Genomic DNA, 26,533 nt, shown 5'->3' with positions numbered 1-26,533 from the left:
GACTCCTCAATAATGCCTGGAAGGTGCTGACCCCTGCCTTACAGGTCACTTCCACTAGAGCACCTGGATTTGTTGAGCAGTATCCTCATAGAGTCATTATAAGCAACCTTAAGCTTCTGCATGCTTTCCTTTTAAAACTTAGTCCATAACAGAGCAGTATACAAAGGAGTGCAATATGCTTTAAACAGACTAATTTTGCATCATCTGTGCTCATGTTGAGTATGCCACGCCGCCTGTATCCTCGTCATCAGATAACTGATCTGTTATGTAATGACCCAGATATTTAATTTTATCACTGACACTCATCACTTGTCCTGACAGAAAAAAGTCTGGAAAACAAAGATCTTTGTCCACTTTTGGCCTACATATCAAGACAACACTCTTTTTGGCATTATACAACACATGATATTTCACTCCATATTCAGAGCAGATATTTAGTAGCTGCTGAAAACCAGCATTGCTGGGAGAGAAAATTGCCAGATCATCAGCATACATGAAATGATTAACCAAGGTGCTACCATTCATACAGCTGGTTTTGCATCTAGTCAATCCCACTGTCTAGGGCTGTTGGCCTATAATTATCTAAACTCCCAACCATGCCAGCTTTGTCCTTGATTACAGGCGCAAGAGTAACAGACAACATAGGTTCCGGCAGCAGGTCATGGGTCATGAATCCAGAAAAGCAAATGGCAAGCAGTACTGCCACCTTTGGGCTAACAAACCTAAGGTGCTCTGCTGTGATGTGGAGTGACCCACTTGTTTTCTTATCAGATAGCTGTGCTACTGCCTGGCAGACTTTACTGAAGGTGATTATCTCTGGATTACTGTTGACAATATTTGTCACTTTGTAAGGGTCACTTTTAACACAGTTATATAAGGCAGAGTAATGTTGCCTCCACAGCTCAGCTATATCATCAGCTCCAGACACCACCTCTATGGCACACGGAAGCAATGTATCAGCCCTTTTCAGAGCTCTCACCTCCTTCCAAAAGCCAATGACCTTATTACTCAGCCACTGAGTTTGCTCTCATAGCCTGTTCATGTTTACCAAAGTAGAGGATGGCCCGGGGTGGGTACTTGAGAAAATTGGGAGAATTCCCAATGGACCGCTTCCCTTTTGGGCCGGTTGAGGATTTTTTTTTCTCCTTTTTCCTTTTTTACATTTGTCACGTTAGTCTTCTACATCTTTTACACACGTTCCGCAGCCTCTGCACGGGTTGTACCATGTGAGGGAGTTCTAGTTGGGTGAGTCCATAGCCCGTCTTTTCCCCAAAAGTTTTCTCAGATAGGCTACCGACTGCTGGGTCGGCTCTACTGCACCGATACACGAAGAGGCATCGGAGGAGGATGCTGCCAAATGCGCCAAGATTACCGATTTATTATCAAGAGGACAAACCCATGTGGCAAAGAGAGATATAGCCCAGGCCTAATGAGTAGCACTAGCAACGTAATTATTCGGCTAATATCGTTGTAGCATTGTTAACCTATTTGTAAGCAAAACATTAAGTTTTATTAAAATATTAACCTTTTTGTATCACCCAATATATGGTGATTCATAGACTTTGCAAATATATTGCAAATATTAATAACAAAACTCAAGCTTGATCTGTGAATGCAGTAAAATGACTTCTTAATTATTTTTTGTAGTTTCTGAACAACAGATAGATAAGCCAGTCCCCTGCAGAAAATGATGAGCCCGGAATTTGCCATGACGGCGGTGGACAGGTGGAGAGAATACCAGAATGAACAATATGAATTAAAGTTATTTCATGTAAGAAAGAGCAGTATATGACAGTACATATAGCTTTATTTCTTTCTGCTTTTGTTTTATTTATCAACCTATGCTTTTGGAATAGTGGAATATTCTTGTTAACTTCTCAGCTTAAGTGACTTAATTTTTTTAACCTTTACATTGTTTGTTGAACCATAGTATTAATAAAAAACTACAGGATAGTAAGAGCTGAACTGTTGCTTCATTTATCCAATTTCCACCACCATGGAAAAAGTCTTGGGCCTAAAACTCCCGGGCTGAAAAGTGGCCCCATTCCGGCCCTGGCAAATGGCATATTTGAGTCTAGTGCTTGTAAGCTTTTTATACTCAAGGATAGGGCCATTTCTGGGTCTGCCTGCCTGTGCCCATGCCTTATTTTTTCATTCTTTTTTTTTTTCCATCCTTCTTTTCAAAGCCACACTCACAGCAGATTTGGTATCCCGGGGGCAGAAGCCTGATGTTTGCGAGGGAGATCCTTCCTCTGTCTCCATCATCAAACTCCACCATGACGCTACCCTCCTTCTCCTCCTCACCTGGACCTCCTAAAGCACAACACATAGGACGGGGGACATGAGTTGCTGGGAACGCACCAGTGTGTGTTCGTGGAGTGGGGTTGTCTGTGCGTCTCGCTCACCTCGATGGACGTATCCGGGGTAAAGACAGCGAGAGCGCTCGCTCCAGTAGGCGCACACTCGGGTCCCTGCAGTCAGGATGGCCTCGCTCTGGGGCCGCACGTCTAACACCTGGAAACATCGCAAAGTTATCTGTATGGCTTGTCTGGAGGTTTTAGTTCAAGTTGCCCAGCACCGCACAACTACCCACACAATGTAAGGGATGCAAAAGTAAGCTTTTAGATGGACACTTACTGCTTCCTGTAGTAGCTGCTCCAGCGAGTAGATCCGGGGGCGATTTCCTCGTTCCCCTTCGATGACAACACTGAATCTAAGAGGAGAAAAAAAGGAAAGCGAAAAGAATGAAGAATAAAATTCCTCAAGAACCAAACTTTTCTCTTTTCTCTTTATCTTATTATTTAATTTTTGTTGTTTGATTTTAAGGTTGTCTTTTTCAAAACAGGGTTTTTGTCACGAGTGCTCCGATTTTTTTCCCCCTGGCAGCTGTGTTGGCTGCCACTGGTGTGTGTCTTGACTTTGTAGTTGTCTAGACTTCTTGTTTGTCAAGATTCCCACAGCTGTCATGCATTTAACCAGCGCTTATCTAAGGTTTCAACTCTTATGTAAATCTCTTGTCTCAATATGTCTTTTTAGTACTTAACTCTAGGGTTTCCCCCGGGAAATTGTTAAGCCGAGGTGGTTATCCACCCAGATTTGGATGCTTCTCGTATAGTGGGATCAATAGATGATGGAATAAACAGTGGTCATACATTTGCAGTTGCCGTGTGAAAGAGTCACTCTGGTGATTCCTCTGATTTGTTTTTAGATGAGTTGGTTTGTATCTGGGGTGAGTCAGCTGGGAAGCAGGGCCTTACATGTCAGGCAGGTCCAGAGTTTGGACACAGGCAGCATACAGCAGCTCATCCTCCTTGGAAATCAGGATCTTCAGGCCATCCACCAACATCTCTTTACTCAACACACAGTTTGGCAGGGCTGCGGAGGGAGGGCGTGGTAGGAAGATGGATGAATGGAGAAGATAAAGTGTGAGATATGCTTATGCATGTGTGAGTGTGATGAATAATTGCTATGTGAAGTGATAAAGAAGGGGCTTTTAAAACCTTCACCACATGTGTGTGTATAATTATATATGATGTGTCACTGTTTATGCCTACCGGGTATTCTGCAAGGCATGTTAGGAGGGAGATGGAGCAACTTTAACTCCTCTTCCTCTTCCTCCTCCTCGCCCTCGGAGAAGCTGCTTTCCTCATCCAACCGAAAGCCGTCGTCAGCTGCAAAGCTCTGCAGGAGACGGCTTACTGCGCGGCCCTTGGCCTGGACGGGAAACAGGATGTGACATCAGTGGACAGAAAACAGGATATGGTACAATTCATGCTTTCATTATATGCCAAAATTAATCTAAAGTAAACAGGATTTGCAGGTAAAAAATAACGTATTTTCCAGGCTGATGCGGTGATTTTGTCAGTTAAAAGCAACCACAGGCAGCCATGTGTCTTGTAAAGTGACGCTTTGATGAAGCCGGCAGGATTTTCTCTTTCTCACTTGCCACCGTTAACTCAAAGGTCAGAGGTCAGAGTCAGTAATAACTGCAGCTCTTCAACTGGTACACTGGTACTTACTTCAGTGTATTGCTTAAGGACACTTCAGCAAGATGGACGCCTGCTAATATAGAAGCTTGAACCCTAATTTGCTTTCTCACCATCACATTTGAACACACACACACACAAACACAAACACACATACACACACAATCTCCAGACCAGTTTAGACTAGTCAGATGACTGATGATAGATAGTCAGCTTGCCCAACAGGTTTCTGCTTGTATTTAGGCTTTCAAAAGAAAATACCATAAAATGCAATAATAATATGCAATGCAAGAGAGATGGCGTGCAATGTGTGTGTGTTGTTTCTTGGAGTTTTCCACATCAGGAGATCATATATTTTAAGTGACAGAAGTTTCGTCACCAGAGGGCATGGGTGATTATTTCCCTTTTGTACTGCTGGTGTATGTGTGTGTGTGTGTGTGTGTGCATGCAGGCATGAGTATGTGTAGCGTTATGGCCAATGATTATCTTTATACTTCACTGTTTGGTTTGGAGTTATGTGTTTTTGGACATTCCCTCACAATGAGTCAAAGACTAAGGCAACCTCGGGGCATCTCTCATTAAAATGAATGCGGGTGTCTCTGCAACAGCTGCCAGCACAAATACAGGCCAGCGGTGTGTTAACACTGCAGACAGGCATGCAAACACACCTATCACAAGAGCAAATAGTATATTTGATAAAGTGACTGATTTACAGCTGACGCTAACCCTGAGTCAAAGTTATCGGTAGGTTAGTTTTAATCAAACTTCCTGGCAGGATGCGGCTCACTTCAACAAAAAAGGAGCGAACGTGAGGCGAGGTCTTTCCTGAAAGATCCTCCTTGCTTCTCTTTTTCTCAACGTTTAGTCGCATGCACCAGAAGGCCTAAGGGAGTGGAGGACCGTCTCTGAGTCACTTTTTTTCTTCTCACACTCCCAGTCTATCTGAACTTCACCTAACCCGTCCTGACCACCGTCGGGTTTGTTACACAAAAAACACCATAATCCCTTTTTGCTCATTAACTCATTTCAAGAGTAATTTCTGTGACAGCAGTAATTTATCGTAATACTCATCATATAACCTGCCAGTTCACACCTCTAAATTTGGCAATTGCATCTCACCTTTCCATTCTCAGTTCTCATTTCCCATGCACTTCTGTGTGAATGATCTGGGGGAACAAAATACCAGCATGCCCCCGGCTTCTGTCCCCCTTAAAGGGATGTGGTAGAAGAGCATTAAAACATTAGATATAAACTCTAAATGTTGTTGATTGTCCTTATAATTTAGCTCCAATAGACAGAATATGTTCTGTGAATGTTTTAGTAACCTAAAAGTGCCATTTTCCCACTGTAACTCAATTCTGTAAAGTCCCCCTGATCATTCACACAGAAGTGCGCAGTTGAAGCAGCTGAGGAGGGAAATCCAAGATGCAAAGTTTTGAGAGTGTAAAGGTGACAGAGCAGAGTCATAAATCTCTGCTGTCAGGGAGTAATTTATTCAGTTGAATACTTGTCACTGGCAAACGTAAAATATTGCTGTGTCACAGCAAGGTTACAAGTCACCACCCAAACCACTGCTCTTCACCTTTCCCAGAATGCCCTGCCCCGATGAGCTCTTCCTCATGCCTTCCTTGCTGGCCCTGTTTGCCTCTGTCAGAGCTCCATGGTTCTCCCGGCTGTCCCCAAAGCTGCAGCCAAATGACGACGCACCCCAGCTGGGCAGAGACGCTCTTTTGGTCCCCTGGTGGTCTGGATGTCCCCTTTCTGTGTTAGGGAGGCTCTGCCTTCTGGGCTCTCTCCTCTGATCTGCACTGGGCATACTTCCTGTGCCTGAGGGTGAAGGGGACATCATTAGAACTTAGTGCTGGTCAATAAACATCAATATCTATCTAATATCAGATAAGATATAGTCAAAGATGTTGTTTAAGGGAAGAAGGTTTTTCTTTTCTTGGAGGCCACATAACACATCTGACCCAATTCTCTGATCACATTGGATGGGTCTACATAAAGTAATGAACAAAGACTTCCTGTAATTGCTTGGCCATCATAGTAATCATCACTAATAGTTCTAATTTTAGAATAAAGCTAGTTGGTTGGGTGCAACCTGAAATCAACCTTCTTTTTAGCTGCACTGCCATACATTTCCAAGTTTATCCATTTAGAATTTTTTTTACTTTTCGAAACTAAAACAGACAAAGAGTTCATTAAACCCTAAGAAAATCATGTTATATGCTTCACTTCAAGTCAAAAAGTAAAAGTCACAAAGTTACAGGGTGACAGCGGGTCTCACCGGGAGGCCCTAGTGTCTTACTCCTGGCTTTCTGGTTTGCTTGGAGCTTGAAGGACTGCGATGAAAAAGACACAATCCCGGCAGGGTTTGCAGGAGCTTCTTTAGAGGATGAGCTAATCTTGATGTCACCGGCTCCACCTTCGCTCTCGTAGCTGCCGTCCTCCTCCTCTGTGGAATCACAACATCAATATGATCAGCCAGGAAGCTTCAAGTGATCTAAATGTATTGACAGCAAGCTTTCAATATTCCTCTAGCATCTATAGCTCAGTTCAAAATGCACGCAATTACAAAAGTCATATGAGCTGAAATTTTGCCATTGACTGATGGTGAATGTTTGATCCAACTTTTCTCGGAGGGGTTTTAGGTGAGATATTTCGTCACATGTTAACTCCAAGCTGCACTAACTGCTAACTAATGCGCAGCTTGGAGTTAACTGCAGTGACAGGAAGCAAATGTTGACATACACATGCACATATGCAGCGCACACACAAACTGGGATACACACAAATTGTTATTGGCAGCTGTGTGTGTCGCTGACTGAAGGGGGTCGTGTCGGGTGTCGACACATCTCTGACACACTTGTCACTTACATGACGTTCTCATCAACACTTTGCCTCGGTCACACACAAACACTGACGCACTCACATAAACATTCAACAACTACGTCTCTTTGCCATCAAGGCCACAAGGTCAGTTAGTCATTTTAGCATTTTCCTTAAGTTTTGTTAGTTTTATGTCAAACCGTCCTCTCTTATGAGGAAGATTTCTTAAAAGTCACAAAGAGCGTGATTGTTTCTCCTCAACTCGAGCCTCTGAGGAGGGCATTTTCACGAGGTTGGGGAAGTGAGGACTCGAGGGTAAGACCGGAGGTGTGAGATTCTGAACGGGGCCGGAGTGAGCTCACGTTACCGTATAGCATTGAGGGCAGAGGTGGCTGTGTTGCATGCCTGTGGCAAGTCGTTAACGGTTTTAACGGAGTGACAGACGAGCTGTGAAGTGAGAGTAGGGCCCCCTGATGACGGCAGACATCTCACTCTCAGACGCTTCACGTGTGCATACACGCACAAAATATCTTACCATGTCTGCTCTGTGTTCTTTGAGCCATCAGCCAAATCAGCACTGTTTCTGACTCATACTTGTGTGTGTGTGACCTGCACTGTAACTCACCACGCTCTGAGCTCTCGCTGTCACTCCTCTCTTCCCTGACTTCCTGTTTCTGGAAGATCCGGTCGTTCTTGTGGTGTGCTCTGTTTGTGTTGATGCCCATCAGCGCTTTGGGCTTACGACCCCTCTTCCTCTTCATAGTCTGACCAGCTGCCCAGTCCTGCTGCAGGTCTGATGGAAAAACAGCAGGAGGGAGAGTTTAGTTTTCGTGTGTGACTTAATGGACAACAAGTGTCTATAGGTATATGTTTATATATATATATATATATATATATATATATATATGCTCCCTTTGCACCCACCTTTTCTTCCTTGTCTGCAGTGACTTTTGGAGGCGCCTTGCTCACCATGGGTCCCTCTGCAGTGCATCATGCCTGCCGATGGTGCACCACGCTGGGCCGCAGCCTTCTGCTTCAGCTGGGTCACCCGCCTGGCCAGCCTGGAGCTCAGGGCGCTGGGCCGACCTCTGTGCTTACAGCGAGCTTTCATCTGTAGACAGGGAGCGGAAAAGCTTATTATTGACTCATTTCCTCCAGCTAATTGAAATATCCAGGAAAGGGAGAGAAAAAAAAAACGTTGGCAGCAGGAAGTGGTTGTCAGTGTGTGTGTGTATGGATGAATCAGAAGAGGCCACAGAGAGAGACCCACCTGTGCAGAGCTGAGGCTGTTGAAGCCGTGATTGGACATTTTCTTCCGGGCTTTTTCCTCTAGTAAATTCAGCCCGGCTCTGGAATCATAAAAACGCAGCAGGGATGCACTTAAATGACAATGTATCTTATATAAAACAGATCTCAGAATCAATCTGATCACACATTTTTTCCCTGCTTTTCTGCCTCTCTGCTCTCCTCGATTGGGTTCATTCATTGTGTCACTCTCTCCCCCACTCTTCCGTGGTAAGAGACAGGCTCTGCCGACTGTCTGCGCAGTTTGACGGCAAACACAGAAATATTCAGCGGCCGTGCGAATATGAAACTCTGCTGAATCACCACATGAAAGGATAACAATTATCTGGTGTGAAGGAGAGTGGAGAAGAGACTGAGAGACAGAGGGAGGAGAATGGTTGAGGGGGAAGGGAAAGAGACAGAGAGAGTCAGAGAGAGTCAGAGAGAGAGAGAGAGAGAGAGAGAGAGAGAGCGAGAGAGAGAGAGATGAAGCAGTCTCGGGGGAGTCTGTCCGTTGACCGGAGCTTCAGGGCTCGATCGATAAACACTAACCTCTATTGAACACTACTCCTCCCTTCCTCTCTCTGTCTCTCTCTCCCCCTCTCTCTTACGCTCTCTCTCTCTCTGTCTGTCATTCCTTCATTGTATACATGCTCTCTCACACCAGAGGCAGCCAAGCACACACACTCACACACTCTCTGTTAGCAGCTGGTGTCTGAGGCAGGTGAATCCTATATTCCCACAGAGGGAAGGTGTAGCTCTCAGCATCTCCGCTCCCAGGAGAGGAGAGGAGAGGAGGAGAGGAAAAGATCCTTCTAACTAAAAAAATATCCCCCCCCCCACCTTGACCTCTCTGAGCTTTAAGCCCCAAAGTTCACATCATGTCACAGCCTCACCAATGGTAAGATTAGAGTGAATCTACATTCTGTTCACTATATGTGGCAAAAAATGTGTGTATGTTTTCATGGTTTGGATTAGGGCCCTTATGTACAGTTAAGGGAAATCTTAATACTGCAGCATTCAATGATATTTTAGACAACAGCGTACTCCAAACTTTGTAGCAACAGATGGACTTGGCAGGCTTACACAGAGCCCTGACCCCGACTCCATCCAACACCTTTTGGATGAATTGGAATGCTGTCTGTCGGTCAGGCCACAAGGCGTCAGAATGCTTTAAACGCAGTGCTTTTCGGATCATTGAACAGCGGCTGAAACCACCTCCCCCCACACCTTTCAGAAGCTGGAATTGTGATCTGACAATTTCTGTAACTTTCTAAAACTGAGAATACAACAATAAGGCCCACTTTGTGCAGCGACTGGCCAGATGAGCAGAGGGGAGGAATTAACCTTCATGTCTTTGAGTGTGCGCTGTTATCCATATTTGAACGATTATCGTGTCTTGGCCCATTCTATGAAAGCAGCCTTCTTTTTTTTTTTATCTCACCTTCAAAAGTGTGGCTGTTCAGAACTGCTATAAAACACTTTTGTCTTAAGATGTGGTTGGATGACACATTGTGTTTGTTTCGAGCATGCCCCGGCCTTTTCTGTCTGACAGAAGTGGCCAATCTCAGTAATGTCCCTGTGGCTGAAAGGGAACAAAGTCTGGCAGGCGGGTTATTGATGAAAAGCCTACCGAAAGGAATGGAGGCTGTTAATAGCAGTGTATTCATTCCTCTGGTTGGAAATGACGTGTTCAACAATCACATAAAGATGCTCAGATGTCCACATAATTTTGGCCATTTACTGTACGTGTGTACTAAGAGGGATCTAGAAACATTACAACACCTCTCTATCTCTCACTCTCTCGCTGTTTCATTTCAACCCACAACTCTTTAGAGGAGATGAAAGCGCAAACAAATGATACATTGCTTTATAATAACAACAGAAATGCTGCTCAGGCACGTAGCAGCCAGCGCTACCAATTAAACAAGTTGTGTGTGTGTGTGTGTGTGTGTGTGTGTGTGTGTGTGTGTGTGTGTGTTTGTGTTGTACCAGTACGTATGACTAAAGCCTTTCATTGTCACTTTCATTAGCGCTTTCTAATCATGGTAACCGTGACAAACCCTGAGTTTCTCTAATCATTTTATCAAGGCGAGGGGTGCACATGCTAACAGAGGTGGGGCAGCATGAGAAAACACATTTATCATTATGTGTGTTGAACACTGGCTGTGTGTGTGTGCGCGAGTGTGTGTCTCCAGCAATGCACGGGGATGTGTGTCAGCATGAAAGCGTGCGTGTTGAAGGTGTTGAAGAATGTGTGGTTGTGTGTTGCAGCAGGTGGGGGTGGGGGGGGGGGTGTTGAGTCGTTTATCACTGTAATAACTGTACATCGGGACTTTGTCCGGCTGTATTAATATATGCTCGAGGTTCACAGGGAATCAGGACATAATCAATGCAAGTGATAAATATGATTAAAAGTGATTAATGATGATTAATGAAGGTCTCATCTCCATTACCTTCTCTCATTTAAAATCACAACCAGCTCACAAATCCCATCACATAACACATTGTGTGAGTGCGTGTGTGTGAGGGTGTGTGTGCGAGCAGCCCCTTCCAGTGCCCAATCAAGCAAATCATCAGCTATAGAGCATTTGAATCAATTCAGCTAAAGAAGAACTTCTTGAAAAATCAAGCGTGCCTTTCACTAGGAACACAAACAGAAATCAGGATGAATGAGCTGGGCTTGCCAATCACACTGATTATACTGACGCAATATCAGAGAACTGACCTGAGTCTTTTGGAGCTCTCTGCAGCAGCTGGGCCGGGGGTGGACTTGCGCTTGCGAGGGCGGCCGGGCCCCCGGCGGGCAGGGCTACGACATGTCTCCTCTTTCCTGCAGAGAGGAAGACAAGAAGGAGGAGGAGAGTAAGAGAGAGAGAGAGAGAGAGAGAGAGAGATCAAATATGCAGCCCAGACAGCAGGAGAAATCAGGAGGAAACTTGTATCGGCTACAGGTCAAACTGCATAAGGTAAGAGCAGGCAGCAAGTTCTGATAAAACAGGTGGATGCAGCATAACAGCAGAAATGTGAATGTTGGAATGCATGGCTCAATAAAGACAAAAAAGTGTGAGTGCGTGTGTGTGTGTGTGTGTGTGTGTTGTCTCTGCTCACTGGTGGTCGTGTTTCCTCTGTAGCTTGGCCAGTTCTCTCTGTTTCTCTTTGTAGCGGCGCTGTAGCTCAGCCAGCTGGACACGCATGGCCAGCTCCTCCCCTCCCATCGTCTCCATGGAGCCCTTCACTGGGCCCACCTGACACACACACACACACACACACACACACACACACACACACACACACACACACACACACACACAAAGTAGGGGAATTTCAATGCTGAACACAAACTGAGTTCATCAGTCATTGGATATGTGAAGTATAGCCAGCTTGTGTTTTGGCAGCTTGATGATCGGATGTGTGGACAATTCCTACTAAAAAAATTAATGATATACATTTTTTGTTTAAATTAACACCAAATATATTAAATATAGATTTTCTGTAACCAGCTTTATTTCTGGGACTTTTACAAGAACATTTTGATCCACCCCACATCAGGTGTTCATATAGTCTCGCATCAATTTCACTGATTATGGAACTTTTAAAACATTTCTGGCTAATTGAAATATCATTTTGTGGACATATTTCTGCACAAAACTGCAAGATTTAACCATAGAAATATATAAATCTCACTCCAAAAACACAAAACACGCATTCAGGTAAGCCTCACCGGCTCGTGGCGAGGCGTCCAACTGCACTTCCTGCGCAGGTTGAGCCTCTTCCTGATTGGACACTGCTGGTCTGCCCCCACACCTACAACCCCTCCCCCCATCTCCAGGGCACGGGCGGCCGCCAGCGTCGCCAGACTGTGGAGGTCAAAGGTCAGCATGTCCTCACCTGCACGGAGACGGATTGTTTCGGTTTAGATTGGTATATCACACTGCGGTTGACACAGCGTTATAAAAACAGGCTGTGCGCTGAATGGATTTATTTCTAGGAACGATGCCGTGAAAAGTGGTGATATTTATGATATTAGCTGTGAAGTTTATTTGATGTCTACTGGTGTACCTGCTTAATCATACACACACGCACACACGCACACACACACACACACACACACACACACACACACACACATGAGTGGGAGGAACGATCACTACATCTGTCACTGTCATTAAAACTCTGTCCTTGTCACAGCACCAGCAGATGAAACAGAATATTCATGAGACAGACCACACACACATTTACGCAAAGAAAACACACTCATTCTGAACACACACGAGCACCTACAACATTTTCGCTGAGCTGCGCAGACATGGGCAAACTGCATGAGTGTGTGAGGGAGATTTGGAGAGAAGGTGAACGATGGCAGGAGAGAGGAGAAGGAGAGGTACAATGAGTGCAGTGAGAGGCAGGGAGGGGAGTAAAGTGGAGGAGAAGCAATAAGAGGCAAATTGTTTATTGAGCTATCTATTTATTCTCCTACATCTCCTCATTAGGGACATGGACAGAATCCAATTTCCCTTTTCGAGGAGAGGAGAGGAGAGGAGAGGAGAGGAGAGGAGAGGAGAGGAGAGGAGAGGAGAGGAGAGGTTCACAGAGGATCACTGTCAGTCTGTGCACTGGAGCTACAAGGCTTATTCACTGACATCTGACGTTATTAAAAACCTGTGTGTGAGTGGGAGATGGAGAGAGAAATGCGGTAAACACAGGAGAAAGTAGAGGTCAAGAAGGAAGGATGGAGTCTTCATCTGTGAAGTAAGATTTTCTTTTCAAAATGAGAGCGCGAACAAAGGAACAAACGCATGTGAGAACGACAGGTAACTCCTCAGAGAGAGAGAGCGAGAGAGAGATAGAGAGAGAGAGAGAGAGAGAGAGAGAGAGAAAGAAAAGAACTAAGAGATGGGGCTTTGTCCTGTCCTGGCTCGCAGAGGTCAATGCCATCTCATCTGTCAGACCTCTGAGCCAATGGCTTGCTCAGATTACCCTGACAGGATGACATCACCGCTGACATCACCACGCCTTGTTTAGTATCCTGGAGGATGGCCACAATCAATAGGTACCTTCTGCCCACAGTATAACGCACACACACATGCGCATGCACGCATGCACTGACGCCCACCACACACACACACACACACAACCAACACAACACCACACACACACACACACACCCCACACACACACACCACACACACCACAACACACTATTAACACCATACTGTGTCCCTAAAGGGAGTGAAGGGTTGTAATAAGAGGCGGCACAGAGGATTTCAGAGGGTAAAAAAAAACAGTGGAGGAAAATTAAAAACCATTACAGTTGATATGGGCCTAGTTGTCATTAGAGGCCATTAAGGAAATTTATTGAGCTGAAATTTCGATATAAAGAAAATCTGAAGGAATAAAAAGAGACAATGACGCAAACGCCTCCTCTGTCTATGTGTAAATAGAAGCAAAGTTGCTAATTTACACTGGAGGGGAGAGCATCTCTTGATTCCTTAATCTGTAATTGCAATCTCCAGCGAATGGCTGAGATATCCTTCCGCGTCAAGGAGCGGCATAAACGCATCAGTCTGGGATCGGTTTCATCTCCCAAACACATTCAGGATGACAAAAAACGCCATGAGCGGTATTAATAACATTCCATGCAGCGAGTACGGAGCAGGTTTTAAATAAATGTTTTGCAATTTGGGGAACGTTTTCCACGCCACGACAGGACTTATTGATTTCACACCTATTCCACATGCCAAGCACGTGCACTTACATGTAAATAAATGCACACTCACACACTCTGAATCTCGCGCACGCACATGCACAGACGGCTGCAAGAGCGACTTATGATTTTTACACTTATTAATTCTGTCGACAAGGCTCTCAGAGGCAGGATTTACACACAAGATTACATTGGTTTAATAAAAAAGAAAAGGAAAAGAAGAAGAAGAAGCAGGTGGGGGAGGGGGAGGAGGTGGGAAGGAGGAGAGGAGGAGAGGAGCGAGAGGGGGGGTGGCGGAAGCCGGTGAAGAGACACATAGAGCAGGGATTCATCTGGGATCTTAACAGTTTACACAACACACACCACACACACACACACACAACACCACACACACCACACACAACACATACACCGCCGTGCATGTACACCACAAATACGGTAAAACCTACACACCCAGATGCTGGCATAAATAATAACACTTTCTCTCAGAGGGATGAGAGGAAAATAGGAGCGCACAGGAGAAGTGTTTTAAAGGAAAGGATCTAATATAGCAAAGCAGACGCCAGAGCCTGAGGGACACACTGGGATGAGGGTGTATGTGTGTGTCCTGGCTGTGTCTAAAGCATGGCTTGTTGTCATCACACACCACAAACACACACACACACAACACACACACACACACCACAACACACACACACACACCACACCACACACACACACCACACCACCACACACAACAACACCCCAGAGGAAGAAAATGGCACACAGAATCCAAGTTGTGAAGGAAGCAGGACAGTAGTGGGAAATATGTGGGTGTGTGTGTGTGTGTGTGTGTGTGTGTGTGTTTGTGTGTGTGTATGCAGGCAAGAAAGAAGTGGGATACATTTTTTTCTTTCTTTTTTTTTTTTAGCATTTTGGTCATTTTTACTGCAAAAAGATACTGTTAATTGTCCACAGGGTTTATTAAAATGATACACCAAACCATTGGGGGACTACATTTTTGGTTTTTATTTCACGGGCATTTCATAAACTTTTAAAGGTTTTGAAAAAGGCAAATAATGCCAGATATGTAAATGAGGTGTAAAGGCTACAAAAAAAGCAGTGCAATTTCAAATGAACTCACCCTCAGAGTCTTTCTCTTGGCTCTCCCTGCTTCTCTGCTGGATCTCCAGCTCGGCCAGTTCTCCCAGTATCTCCATGCCGTGGTGTGGTGGAGGGCTCGGGGCCTGGACAGCAGGTACTGGTGGGTACAAGGCATCTCTGGTGGCGCACAGAGCCGCGGCGATCAGGAGCTCCAGGCTCCACATGTAAGCCCCTTGGAGCTGGGCCGCTGTGCTCGATGTGGCAAGGAGGACGGGGTCAGAGGACGGGGAAGGAGGAGGAGAGTTACACTTTAGTTCCACAGAGTCCTCTCCTGGACTCATTCCACTCGCCTTCTCTTCCTCCTCATCCTCAACCACCTCTACATTCTCTCCATCTTTGTCCCCATCATCCTCTGCCTCCTCCTTCTCCTCCTCTCCAAACACAGAGTAAGTACATTCTGTTGGTTCAGGCCTAATTTTCTGTCCCTCATCCTCCTCCATGTGCTCTTTTCCACATTCCTTATCATCCTCCTGCTCTTTGGATAGTTGGGGCTCCCCCAGGTCAGCCTTCTGACCCGGGCAACCCAGAGAGAGCTCTAGTTTTAGTGCTTTGCCTGTGGCTTTGGCCGGGCAGGCTGGATCTGGGACCGAAGCGAGTGAAGGCCATGGCAGCAATCCAGAAATCGTGCTCTCGGGTTCGGTGCATTCTTTGGCTTCCACCCTCCTTTCTTCCTCCTCCTTTGCAACTCCACTCTGGGATTCCACCACTTCGCAGTCTCTCCCATCCTCTGCTTCCTTTCTCTCCTGTTCTTTGGTGACGCGACACGGATGTGGGAGGGATTTAGAGTCTGGCTGTGCTGGCTCTGCCTCAACTGTGGCTTGTTCAGCCAATCGAGCTTCAGGGGGTGACGGTCCGGCCTTGTAACCCATGGTGATCGGAGGGTAGGTGTAAACAGGTGGTAGGTCTGGAAAAAAAAAGTTGAGAAAGCAAAGGTGAAATAGGTCTTTGACATAAAATTGTTTTAACATTCTGACAAACTGTACATGACATTTACAAGCATCTACAAAAAAACTGTCAGTCAGGCCCTTTCCCCTAAATTTATTGCAATTCTTTGCAGGCAGACAGGACTATGCATGTGATTACAGTTGGAATAATACACTGAAAGCAGGGTGCAGACAACACAGGGAGTGTGTGTGCTCATGTGTGTATGTGTACAGTGTATATTATATGTACTGTATGTGTGTGTGTAAGAGTGTGTGTGTGTGAGTGAGTGTATAGATCTATGGGGGATATTGATGACACCCTGCCGTTTTCAGCACCGGCCCTGTCACCCCTGCTTGCTTATTATTGATGGTATCCCTCCGCCCCCTGACAACACAGCTAGATGAATGCATACCCTTCCGCCTGTACTTCTCAAGGACCCTTGAAGGATAAGGAGGGCCTGTCTGTGAAGATTTCACTGACCTTCCTTTTGTGACACACATGCAAGCTCAGACACACGCATGTGCACGCTGGCAGGTCACACGTACACACTGAGTGCCCATATGCTTTCTCTGACCTTAATGGCTGACATGCCCGCTGTCCCTCTTTAGCTTTCACAGAAAGAAAAAAATTCCGCACACACACATGCACACACACATACACACACAAAGACACTACGGGCAAGGGATCAGCCATGCTTCAAACAATTTCTGCAAAATCAAAAGAATACCATGCTTCAAAGACCGGTGCTACATCTCTGCAGCAGCACTCTTCGTCGCTCTCTCCCTCATTTTTTTTTGTCTCACATTACTCTCGCTATCTCTGAGCCGTTGCCTTGTCTCTCACTCTCAATTCGCTGTCTTTATTTTCGTTATCTCACTGTTCGACTACGGTTATTCTTTAAATTCAGACACTGCATTCGTTAACCATCCTACAGACTTCTCCACACTCACCTGGCTCTAGGGATTGTGGGTAGTCCTGAGGTGGCTGTCCCTCTCCTCTGTCACTGCCCCTCTCCAGCCCCTTAGAGAGGTGTGAGGGAGCAGGACTGAGTGCTGGGGAGCGGGGTGCCGCCGCAGCTGGGCTGGGGGCAGGGGTCAGAGGGTTTGGCGGGTGAGGTCGCCTGGACGGGGAGTGGTAGCAGGGGGACTGGCGGCTGCTGGGACACATTCCCGGAGACGGCGTGGGCGTCTTGGGTGGAGGAGGGGTGTGGGAGAAGGTTTTGGCCACATGAGAGGAGGTGATGGACGAAGAGGAGGGAGTTCTGGATGCGGAAGATTCGTGAGGAGAGTTGTCTATGGTGATAGCATGCTCCTCGTGTTTTCTCTGTGGAAGAGGATTATAATCCTCAAAATGTTAGCATAAATACATAATTCATTTTAATTAAAACATTTCAACCATAGCAATTAAACCAGTTATCTAAAATTATCTAAGAAATGTCATCTTTCTTAATGTATGCTATGTCAGCATATGCAGCCGTTTTCCTAAAATTAATAGGACGAGGGGTAGTTCAACACAATAAATGCATAAACAGAAAAGCCTTGAAAAAAGAAGTCCGTGTCAGCCACGCTGTTTGATTGCCAAATTATCTGGCAATGTGAGAGTGCAAAAGCACCACGCCGACTTCATCAATGAAACCTTTTGCCAAAGTCATTGGCTTAAATAAGTATTGCCCAGTGTGACGTTGCATATGCTTTCCCTTAAGTGTTGAGAAAGTGTTGAGATTGATCTGGGAGATCAAACAATCTATTGTCAATATCAAACAAATGATTTGCAGAGCTGCATCTTAGTCCTGACTTCTCAAATGAGGAAGATAACGTTGGCTTGAGTAAAACTATTTCCACACTTCCTTATTCTCAATTGGCAAAGGTTTCACAATATGTTAACAGGATTTCACAGGTTTAAACTCAAATGTAACCTCTCTCCAAATGTGTGTGGGCTGTGTTAGCATTAGTACCTGTCCTAAGGAGTGGCGCTGCAGGTGCTCCATGGCTCGCTGCTGCTGGTGGTGGTGCTGATGCTGCAGGGCGTACAGCTCCTGTTGCTGTAGGAATGACGAGCGGGAGTAGACAGGGTGATGCTGCAGGTGAGAAGGAGGGCCTCTGCCTCCGTACACAGAGGACCACAGACCTGACTGCTCCAGAACGTCTGGAGTAGGAAACGAAAGAGACTGTTTAGCATTTTGTTTGATTTTGAATTATAGAAAATTGATACAAAAGAAGAAGAAAGTAAGACACAATCTTGAACTGCTCTTTTGAAAATGTGGGATTGCAGAGGAGCTCGGCCACCTTAACTAAAGATGTAATGACTGTGACCTGTATGAGCTGAATGTTGGCCTTAGACACACTCAATGAATGCATGCTTCACCTTCTCCCTTCACCTACTCTTTCTATTTCTAATGATGGCGTTTCTCTATTCATGGAAACACTTTTTTTTTCAAAGCTCTACCCTGGGCACACATGAATTCAGATACACACACACACACACACACGTGTACACGCATGTGTACACACACACACACACACACACACACACACACACACACACACACCTCCTTGGCTGCCTTGTCGCTGGGAACCTTTGTTCTGTGAGATTAGCCTGAGTGGGCTAATGTTTCCCAGGGGAAGGGTTCAGTGGATGCACTTCCCCTCTCTGCAGGAACTCCCACGGAGCGAAGCAAGGGAGGCGGGAGATAATTAAATTTCACAGCCTGTTTGCAAAGCAGCATTGACGCACACGCACACGTACACACGTACACACACACACACACACACCAAAACGCACACGCTTTTTCTCTCTCTAGCAATGGCTGAGACACACAACCCTAAACACTGAGCAATGTCTCATGTTATTCCAGACATGAGCACTACTAACTTTGGACGTCCACATACACACAAGCCCAGTTCTCCACCACAAAAAAGATGAACGCCAGTTAAAATGGTTTGCATAATGCCAGGCACATGCAGCAGTAGGGCAACGGAATAGCTGCTCCCATTAACGAAGCTATAAAACATGGTCCCACTGACAGAGGGACTTAGTTGAGCATTATATTATGATTACCCAATGATACTAAAACTCTGGGAGAGAAATGGCAGTGGCTCTGAGGGTACAAATGGAGAGAAGGAGGGAAGTAGGGGGCTGTAAGTACTGGTAGACAACACTGTATATAGGCTCTGCTGGTGTGTGTGTGTGTGTGTGTGTGTGTGTGTGTGTGTGTGTGTGTGTGTGTGTGTGTGTGTGTGTGTGTGTGTGTGTGTGTGTGTGTAAATGGAGGCTTAGCCTACCGAGGTGATGATGAGGCCCAGGTTCTGAAGGAAGAACAACCAGTGGGGAGTTGGGGTCTTGGGTGAGCGATCCCAAGACTGGCTGCAGAGGGCTGGGCAGACCTGGCGGAAAGCCAGGGCTCATTCCCACGTGGCTCAGACCTGGAACGACACACACAACACAGCCAAATGAGGGCAACATTTAAATACTTATTTTATTACTCCAAAAAGATACGGGTGTGCGTCAAGTGATGATCTTGGGACACTCTCAACCAGGGCTGGATGGGTTCCAAAAATGACGATAACAATTCCGATATTAATACCGCGAGTCCAATACCGGCTCCTAACGGAATTTTTTTCAACACAAATTTTAAAACACAAAAAGAAATTACACCATTACACATTACGGCAGAATTTTTTTAGTATTAATTTTAACTTTTCAAGCTCCTATGAGCCCAGTCTCCGTACATACAGTAGAGTTTTTCCTGAATGCCTCTACGGCGTGTAATGTTAGATAGCCAATCACCAGCGTTGCTAGAGATTGGTAGAAGCATGTTTATTGGCTCGATACCACTCATGAGATTATCTCATTAGGAATTGAAATTGGATATTGTATGAGGAGGCATTTTTCGATACTTAATACTTTAGAGGCAGAATTTGGTCGGTGCCTAAAAAGCCCTACTCTCAACAGAGTGATGAGAAAATACCTCCTGAGAAAGAAAGTACTCCTGCTCTTCTATGTCTGAAGTTTGCTTTGTTCTACATTTGATTCACCGCGTCACCATGGTTGAATAAAAGAAAGACAAAAAACATTTACATCTTCAAATGGAGAGCATTTACGGACCGTGTTCTATGCATGAAGTGAAACCACACTGGCCATGCGCTGCTCCTCTGCTCTACTCACTGTATGAATGCCCCATCCAGAGGGAGGGACTTCCTGTCCTTTGCATCCAGTGGTGGTGAGCCGGGTGAGCATGTGCAGCAGGGTCAGCCCCTAACCTACTGGCCCCGCCGGGAACCAAGAGGTGAGAGGTCAGGTCACCGTGGCAACTGCTGGAAGGGTGGATCCTGGCGAACTCCACACGATCCTTGTTTTCCCTGTAATGGCGGTATGTGGGGTATGTTGATTATCCCTGTTATTGTCACCACCATCATCATCATCATCATTATGATCATTATCTTCATCCTTGTCATCTTCATTACCACTAGTACCATTATAATCATCAAGAAAAGGAAATGTGACGGCAACAGGAACAGCCATCATTTTGTGCCCAGTCTATGGGTTGTCATTATATGTTTTCTTCCCTCAATATGACTACATAATAAGAGCCTGATACTTCAGAGACATCAGTATTAGTCCCCGTAACATTAATGCACCCCATCTCATCTTAGAGAGAAAGAGAGAGAGAGCAAGAGTGAGAGAGAGGGTGAGGGGGTACAGAAATACCACATCAAAGGGTGAGAAGAGTAAATGGAGTGAGGGGATATGAAAAAAGAGAACCAGAGTCTCAGACTGGGAGAGAGAAGCCAAGAGAATAAAAGAACCGCAGCTTATCAGATGAGAGGAAAAATGAATAGATGCTGCCGTGTGCATGTGCTTGTGTGTGTGTGTCTGAGTGCGTTCGCATATGTGTTGGGGTTTGTGAGTTTAAGTGTACCTAATGATCATTTCTCTGTCTCTGTCCAGGTGATGAAGGCTGATCTGCTCCTCGGACATCCTCTTCCTCTCCTCTGCCTCCCGACCAAGAGGATATGCAGGGCGTGACACCCCTGCGTTGTAAATAAAATCAAAGTAACATGCTTACAAAAATAGAAGATGACAGTGTTTCAAACACGCGTACGTCTGAAAACAAAACACTGAGGCCATTCAAAAGGAAAAGTCTACCCGCAAATAATGTCATGGTGTTATGTTCATTTCATGCAAGAAATTGTACCTTTTCTTGCATTACTTCTATGCCTCACATGTTTCTATGACAAAAAGTGATGTTCTATAATTCCTCAGGAGGAACATTTTCCATGCAGAAATCAGTGTTTCCCTCTTTACAGTGAGTTTCTCCAAATCGACAGCTGTTTTCATGTTTAATCATGGATTTTTTTCCCATAATGCAGCCTACAGCAAAGAAATACCATTAATTGACGTTTAGCACAAGGTGCATTAATGATGTCTGACCTTTCATGCTGGGCAGCACCCTGCCCTGTCTGCTGTGTCCAGGGGGGTTGTCTGGGGAACGATGGGGAGGCCTGGCCACCGCAACAGCAATACCCACCGGGGGCTGTCGCACCTCCCCCTCACCTGCCTCCCCCGCCTCCTTCCCACCTCTGTCTCCTCTCTCTCCCTCGTTAGTGGAGCCCCGGCGAGGGGGCAGCGATTGTTTGGGAGGGTCTTGCAGGGAGGCGTTGCTTTTAGCTCCACCTTTGTCGCCCTTCTCTGATCTCTCTCCGCTCTGCTTGAGGCAGCCCAGACCTCCAAAGGGGCCCCGCTGTGGCAGAAGCAAAGGCTGCTGGGAGCTGTAGTTCATTAGGTTCTTCATGGCACTGCCCTCCCCCTCAGTGTTGTGCGATGAGGAGCGGGACAAAGATGGAGGCGGTTGAGAATGGGGCTGGTTGTGGTCACTGTTTGAAGCTCTGGTGCTGAGACCTCTAACTTCATGGTTACCAACTGATGCATGATGGGATCCTTTTCTCTGATCCTCTTGGTAGCCCACTCGAGCCCCCCAGGAAGCTGCTGTATGACCCCCGTCTCTTCCCCTCTCTTCTGTACTCGCTCCGTGGCTGCTGTGCTGCTGGTGCCGTATCCTTGCAACCTTTTGTCCCTCCCTCTGAGATGTTGCCCCTGGCCCCACCCTCCCATCAGGATGAAGACCTGAGTGGGAACAGTCCCTGAAGGGAGGAGTGCTGGTGTCGGGGACATTCTTGGGTGTGCTCTGTCCAGCACCAGGGTGTGTCCCCTGGGCCTCTAGTGGGAGTGAGGGCCGGTAAACATCGTCCACAACCTCTACATCTCTGAAGGATGAAGATCTGTCCAGGCTGCAGGACCGCAGCTCAGACTGAGAGCTCACGTTGGAGCCGGCTTTGTGGATGTGCTGGGTCTGGTGGCTCCAGTCCGGAGGTTTGTCAGCTTTGCCATATCCCAGCTGCTGCTGGTGTGGTTGGGATTTGTCCTTCTTTTGGCAACTACTAAGTCTGCTTGAGTGATGAGACGGACTTTCATAAGCTCCTTCTCCACTCTTGTCATCTCCCTTTCTCCCACCTCCTCCTGCTCCACGACAGTCAGTGGCTGCCAGGTCTCCCAGTGGCCCAACTGAAGGCACGTAAGTTGGACCACTTACTTTCGCCTCCCTGCCAGACCCTCCAGGGGTGGATGCTGGATCTTTGGAGGGTGTCAGTGTAAAAGGGGATGGGGGACAGTAGAACTCGGGCTGAGGATGGTGATGTGCATGGTGTAGCCACCCTCTTGCCACTGTGGAGCCCATGTGCAAAGCATGAGGAGGAGGGGGTGCAGGGGGAGGCATAGAGTAGGAGGCGTTTGGAGGTGCCAGGATGGCTGTCGCTGCAGCTGCACCTCTTCTCATACATTCATTGGAAGAAGATGAGGATTCGCTGATCCTCATCTCCCCATTTATGGCTCCATCCTTGGAACACAGCCTGCCTCCTTTAGATGGAGGTCTACCCCCCCCACCGCCACTACAGCTGCTCAGCGCTCCCCCCTTTCCTCCAGAGCCAGTCTCTGCTATCGAACCACTGGATAGTTTACAGGCACTCATATGTTTGGTCTCCTGACTGCCCGAGTCACTGTCTCTGTACTCTTTGTGTCGCTCCAGAGGGTGTCTGTGGTCCTCCTCTCTGCCCTGTGGTGTGAGGTGAGGAAGGAGGGCATGATGAGGGTGGGGGTAAGCTTGGTGGTGGTGGTGGCCGGACAGAGTGGTGGCAGGGTTCGTCTGATGATGATGGTGATGATGAAGCTGTCTGTCTTTGCTCTCTTGGTGCCGCTCCTTGCTGCTTGATCGCTCCTTCACCTTCGACATGGATGAAACTCCTTTCTCGCCCACATCCTTGGTGCTCTTCCCACCTCCCCCCCCATTGTCCGTCTCTCGGCTGCAAGAGCCAAGTGGGTGGCCTGGGGCCGTCCTGGACAGTGGAGGAAGGCTGTGACTGGTGGAGAGCAGAGGGGGCTGGGCAGGAAGTCCTCTCAGGTAGAAGTGATCTGTGAGGGAGTGGAGAAGAATTAAAATCGCTTAAGTTGGAGGTTTCTAGAAATTTAGAGAGAGATTTTAGCTGCAAAGTGGCTGTTAAAAACATTTCTTTTTATAATAATAATTACAATTTAACTCTGTTGTTATCACACACTACACACAGGCCTGAAATACACAAACACATGCTCAGGTCCTCTACATGAACTAATGGAGGGATATCAGAGTGAGTGGGCTGCAACTGCTGAACAGGCGCCCTAATGGGTTTGGGGGGTTTGGTGGCTTGCTCAAGAGCACCTGAGCAGTGCCCAAGGAGGTGAACTGGTATCTCTCCAGCTACCAGTTCACCTACTTCGGTCCGTACTTGTACTTATAAAAAGCAAACCTTCGGTTACCAACCCAACTCCCTACGTACTGAGCTATACTTCCACCCCTATTTTACACAGTTTTATTAAAATGACTTTCTTATTAAAATGTTTTTTGTTGATATGTGGAAAAAAAGGGAATGAGAAGTTGAAAAACTAAACCCTGAGTCACCAGCTGATGTTACTCCCGTGGTGGGTGCTGATTAAGCTTGGGGAAGTATGAAGCTATTTTCTTACTCTGTCACATTCACACACCAACACCTACCTTTTTGAGTTTCATAGAAGCGGTGCTGTCCATAGAGACCGTTGCTATGGTGATCCAGGGGACTCATGGGGAGAAAAGGAGAAGCAAGACTTCCTGAATAGCTGGGGTACCCTGTCAGAGGGAGGGAGAGGGAGGAAGAATTGATGTCTCTCCGCAGCATTGACATTCAGCAGCCCTCTAAACAAACAGTTTATCTCCACAATCCATCATGAAACTGGGCCATTTTGGAAAACACAGTAAAAAATATGGCCAGTTGGTGCTACTTTCACCATAAATGCACTTTTGTACAAACACGCCACATGGGGTGACATTATTTACAGTGGACAAAGTGGTGACAAAAAACACAGCAGACAGCTACTGCCAAGTGTTTTCAGCATTTGACTGGATGGAATTTGCTCTTCTACAAAACACATTTTTCGCAAACCCAAGACAAATAGTATGAAGCACGCACACACACAAGGTCACTGGGAGGGGGGAATAGTTGTTCCACTCTGTTCCTCGTCTTCCATGACGTTGAACCGTATCGTACGATAGAGGAGGTCTTGGTAGTTTGTAATGGGGGGGGCGGATGGGTGTCGGGATGGGTGAGGGTCGTGTGTATGTGTGGGGTTGTTGTGGTGGTTGAGGAGGGGATATACTGGGGGTGGGGAGGGGTAGCAAAATAAGGCCCACTCACCAACACAAGTACGCAAACACATAGACACCACACAGGAGGCACACAAGTCCACATTGGGCCAAAAGGCTTGAAGTGTGTGTGTGTGTGTGTTTGTGTGTGCATGTGTGTGTGTGTGTGTGTGTGTGTGTGTGTGTGTGTGTGGTTGTTTCCAGCAGCTGGTTTCATGCCCACAGAGTGTCTTGCCGGCCTGTAATTGGCAGCCGTTAAAAGTTTAACGGTGGTGACCAAAGTAAACAGCACTCCATAAAAACTCATCCTACGCATTCCACAGTCACACTGCAAACCACCAACACCCCCCTCTGCTCAGCATGTGTGTGGGACTCAGTGTGCCTGCTGTGTACATGCTGCAATGTAAATGCATGACTGTGTACACTCTACCGTGTGTGTGTGTGTGTGTGTGTGTGTGTGTGTGTGTGTGTGTGTGTGTGTGTGTGTGGTGGTGTGTGTGATTACTCTGACTGGTTAACAACCAGTGAATCTAAATGGCAACAATTAGCCAAAAGGCTCTATCAGCCTCTAAAGCCAATCCCCTGGGTAATGATGAGTGATAAAACTCAGGAGGGAGGGAGTGATGGAGGGGAGATGAGAAAGAAGAAGGGAACAAAGACAGCAGAAGGACACTGGGGAAAAAAGAGTGGGAAAAAGACAGGAAAGGAGGGAATGAAGGGAAGAAGGGATAGAGGAGGTTAGCGATGGAACGAAGACAATAAAAGTAAAAAAGACAGCAGAAGAACAGGGCTGTCAATATGAAAAGCCCACAATCTGGCACTGCTGTGAAGCGTATGGAGAAGGGTGTGTGTGTGGTGTGTGTGTGTGGTGTGTGTGTGTGTGTGTGTGTGGGTGTGTGTGTGTGGGGTGGTGTGGGTGTGTGTGTGTTGTGTGTGTGGTGTGTGCACAGTTAGGAAAAGATACGTAGAAAAGAGCACATCATACTTTTTGTGTGTGTGTGTGTGTGTGTGTGTGTGTGTGCGCTGGAAGATGAAGGAGGAAGTGCAAGGGAAGTCGAGAGCTTTGAGATGGCTGAGATGAGAGGAAAGAGGAAAGGGAGGTAAGGAGAGGAGCAAGAGCACATGAGAGAGGGGACAAAAAAGAAGGGCAGGTGTGGAAGAGGGAGAGCGAGTGGCCGAGCGAGAGGATAGGTGTGTGTGTGTTTGAGAGAGAGAAAGACTATTTATTTGTGCGTGTGTGTGTGTGTGTGTGTGTCGGCCAGGTTTCTTCTCTCTGTGCTGGCTACGCTCCACTCTCTGGACCGTGGCCAGCTGGCAGACCGCCCACCAGAGCTCCCTGGCTTGAATTCTTAAAAACAATCATTTGTAGTGTTCGTGCGTGTGTTCGTGCATGAGAGTGTGTGTGTTCAGACATCAAAGCCGAGCCACACAGACACAAAATCTGTCTGATAGGTGCACACATTCACTCTCTTCACACACACACATTTTTGCTGTCCTTTCACTGCCACTGCGCTCTCCCGCGCGCTCACGTTGAAGTCCTGCCTCTGGGTCTTTCTATGAATCTGATTTAAGACAGTCAGTCCGGGCGACATTAGCGCTCATTTTCGTAGCTTAACTGTTGCCACGTATTGCTTGATGAGCTGCAAATGAGGCAGTTGTACAAACAAAACTCTTGTCTCCGTTCTAGCTTTAAAGCTACAGTCGGAGAGATTAGTACATAAAAACACAGCTTTTATGAGTTCATCTTATGAGCCTAAATCCCAGCGGTAGAGAAGTGTCCTGTGTCTACGAGTGAGAGGCAGCATGTTCAACTTATTCAACCACATTCAATTCTGGTGTGTACACTTCTCCTTCAGCAACAGGATGTGACAAATTAAAACGTATTGGAGGCAAATAAAAAGTCAAACAGCAGGAAAAAACACTTACCAGATTTTCCTTCTCTTGCTCCTCTGGTAC

The 26,533-nt window shown here is 46.5% G+C and overlaps 1 protein-coding gene across 3 annotated transcripts in view; it reads right to left on the bottom strand.

Moving 5' to 3' along the window:
• Positions 1 to 26,533, bottom strand: part of bahcc1b (BAH domain and coiled-coil containing 1b) — a 64,301-nt gene that overhangs the window by 5,994 nt on the left and 31,774 nt on the right. For 2 of the 3 annotated variants that reach the window (XM_032502053.1, XM_032502052.1), the window contains exons 4-24: positions 23,954 to 24,064; positions 21,304 to 23,337; positions 20,792 to 20,903; positions 20,038 to 20,231; positions 19,155 to 19,295; positions 17,828 to 18,018; positions 16,824 to 17,196; positions 14,930 to 15,853; positions 11,824 to 11,990; positions 11,211 to 11,347; positions 10,828 to 10,932; positions 8,086 to 8,164; positions 7,740 to 7,926; positions 7,441 to 7,608; positions 6,274 to 6,441; positions 5,569 to 5,813; positions 3,555 to 3,714; positions 3,258 to 3,375; positions 2,638 to 2,713; positions 2,406 to 2,514; positions 2,197 to 2,313 (exon numbers count right to left, since the gene is read on the bottom strand). In XM_032502053.1, the coding sequence (XP_032357944.1) occupies positions 2,197 to 2,313; positions 2,406 to 2,514; positions 2,638 to 2,713; positions 3,258 to 3,375; positions 3,555 to 3,714; positions 5,569 to 5,813; positions 6,274 to 6,441; positions 7,441 to 7,608; positions 7,740 to 7,926; positions 8,086 to 8,164; positions 10,828 to 10,932; positions 11,211 to 11,347; positions 11,824 to 11,990; positions 14,930 to 15,853; positions 16,824 to 17,196; positions 17,828 to 18,018; positions 19,155 to 19,295; positions 20,038 to 20,231; positions 20,792 to 20,903; positions 21,304 to 23,337; positions 23,954 to 24,064 (5,916 nt within the window). The remainder of the gene's footprint in view (positions 1 to 2,196; positions 2,314 to 2,405; positions 2,515 to 2,637; positions 2,714 to 3,257; positions 3,376 to 3,554; positions 3,715 to 5,568; positions 5,814 to 6,273; positions 6,442 to 7,440; positions 7,609 to 7,739; positions 7,927 to 8,085; positions 8,165 to 10,827; positions 10,933 to 11,210; positions 11,348 to 11,823; positions 11,991 to 14,929; positions 15,854 to 16,823; positions 17,197 to 17,827; positions 18,019 to 19,154; positions 19,296 to 20,037; positions 20,232 to 20,791; positions 20,904 to 21,303; positions 23,338 to 23,953; positions 24,065 to 26,533) is intronic. The other variant, XM_032502054.1, reaches the window with a different exon arrangement.

This window comes from Etheostoma spectabile, chromosome 21 (assembly GCF_008692095.1).
Source record: "Etheostoma spectabile isolate EspeVRDwgs_2016 chromosome 21, UIUC_Espe_1.0, whole genome shotgun sequence".
Taxonomy (NCBI): domain Eukaryota; kingdom Metazoa; phylum Chordata; class Actinopteri; order Perciformes; family Percidae; genus Etheostoma; species Etheostoma spectabile.
The sequence above is the reverse complement of the archived record's forward strand: the minus strand, read 5'-3'. Positions and strand labels throughout refer to the sequence as shown.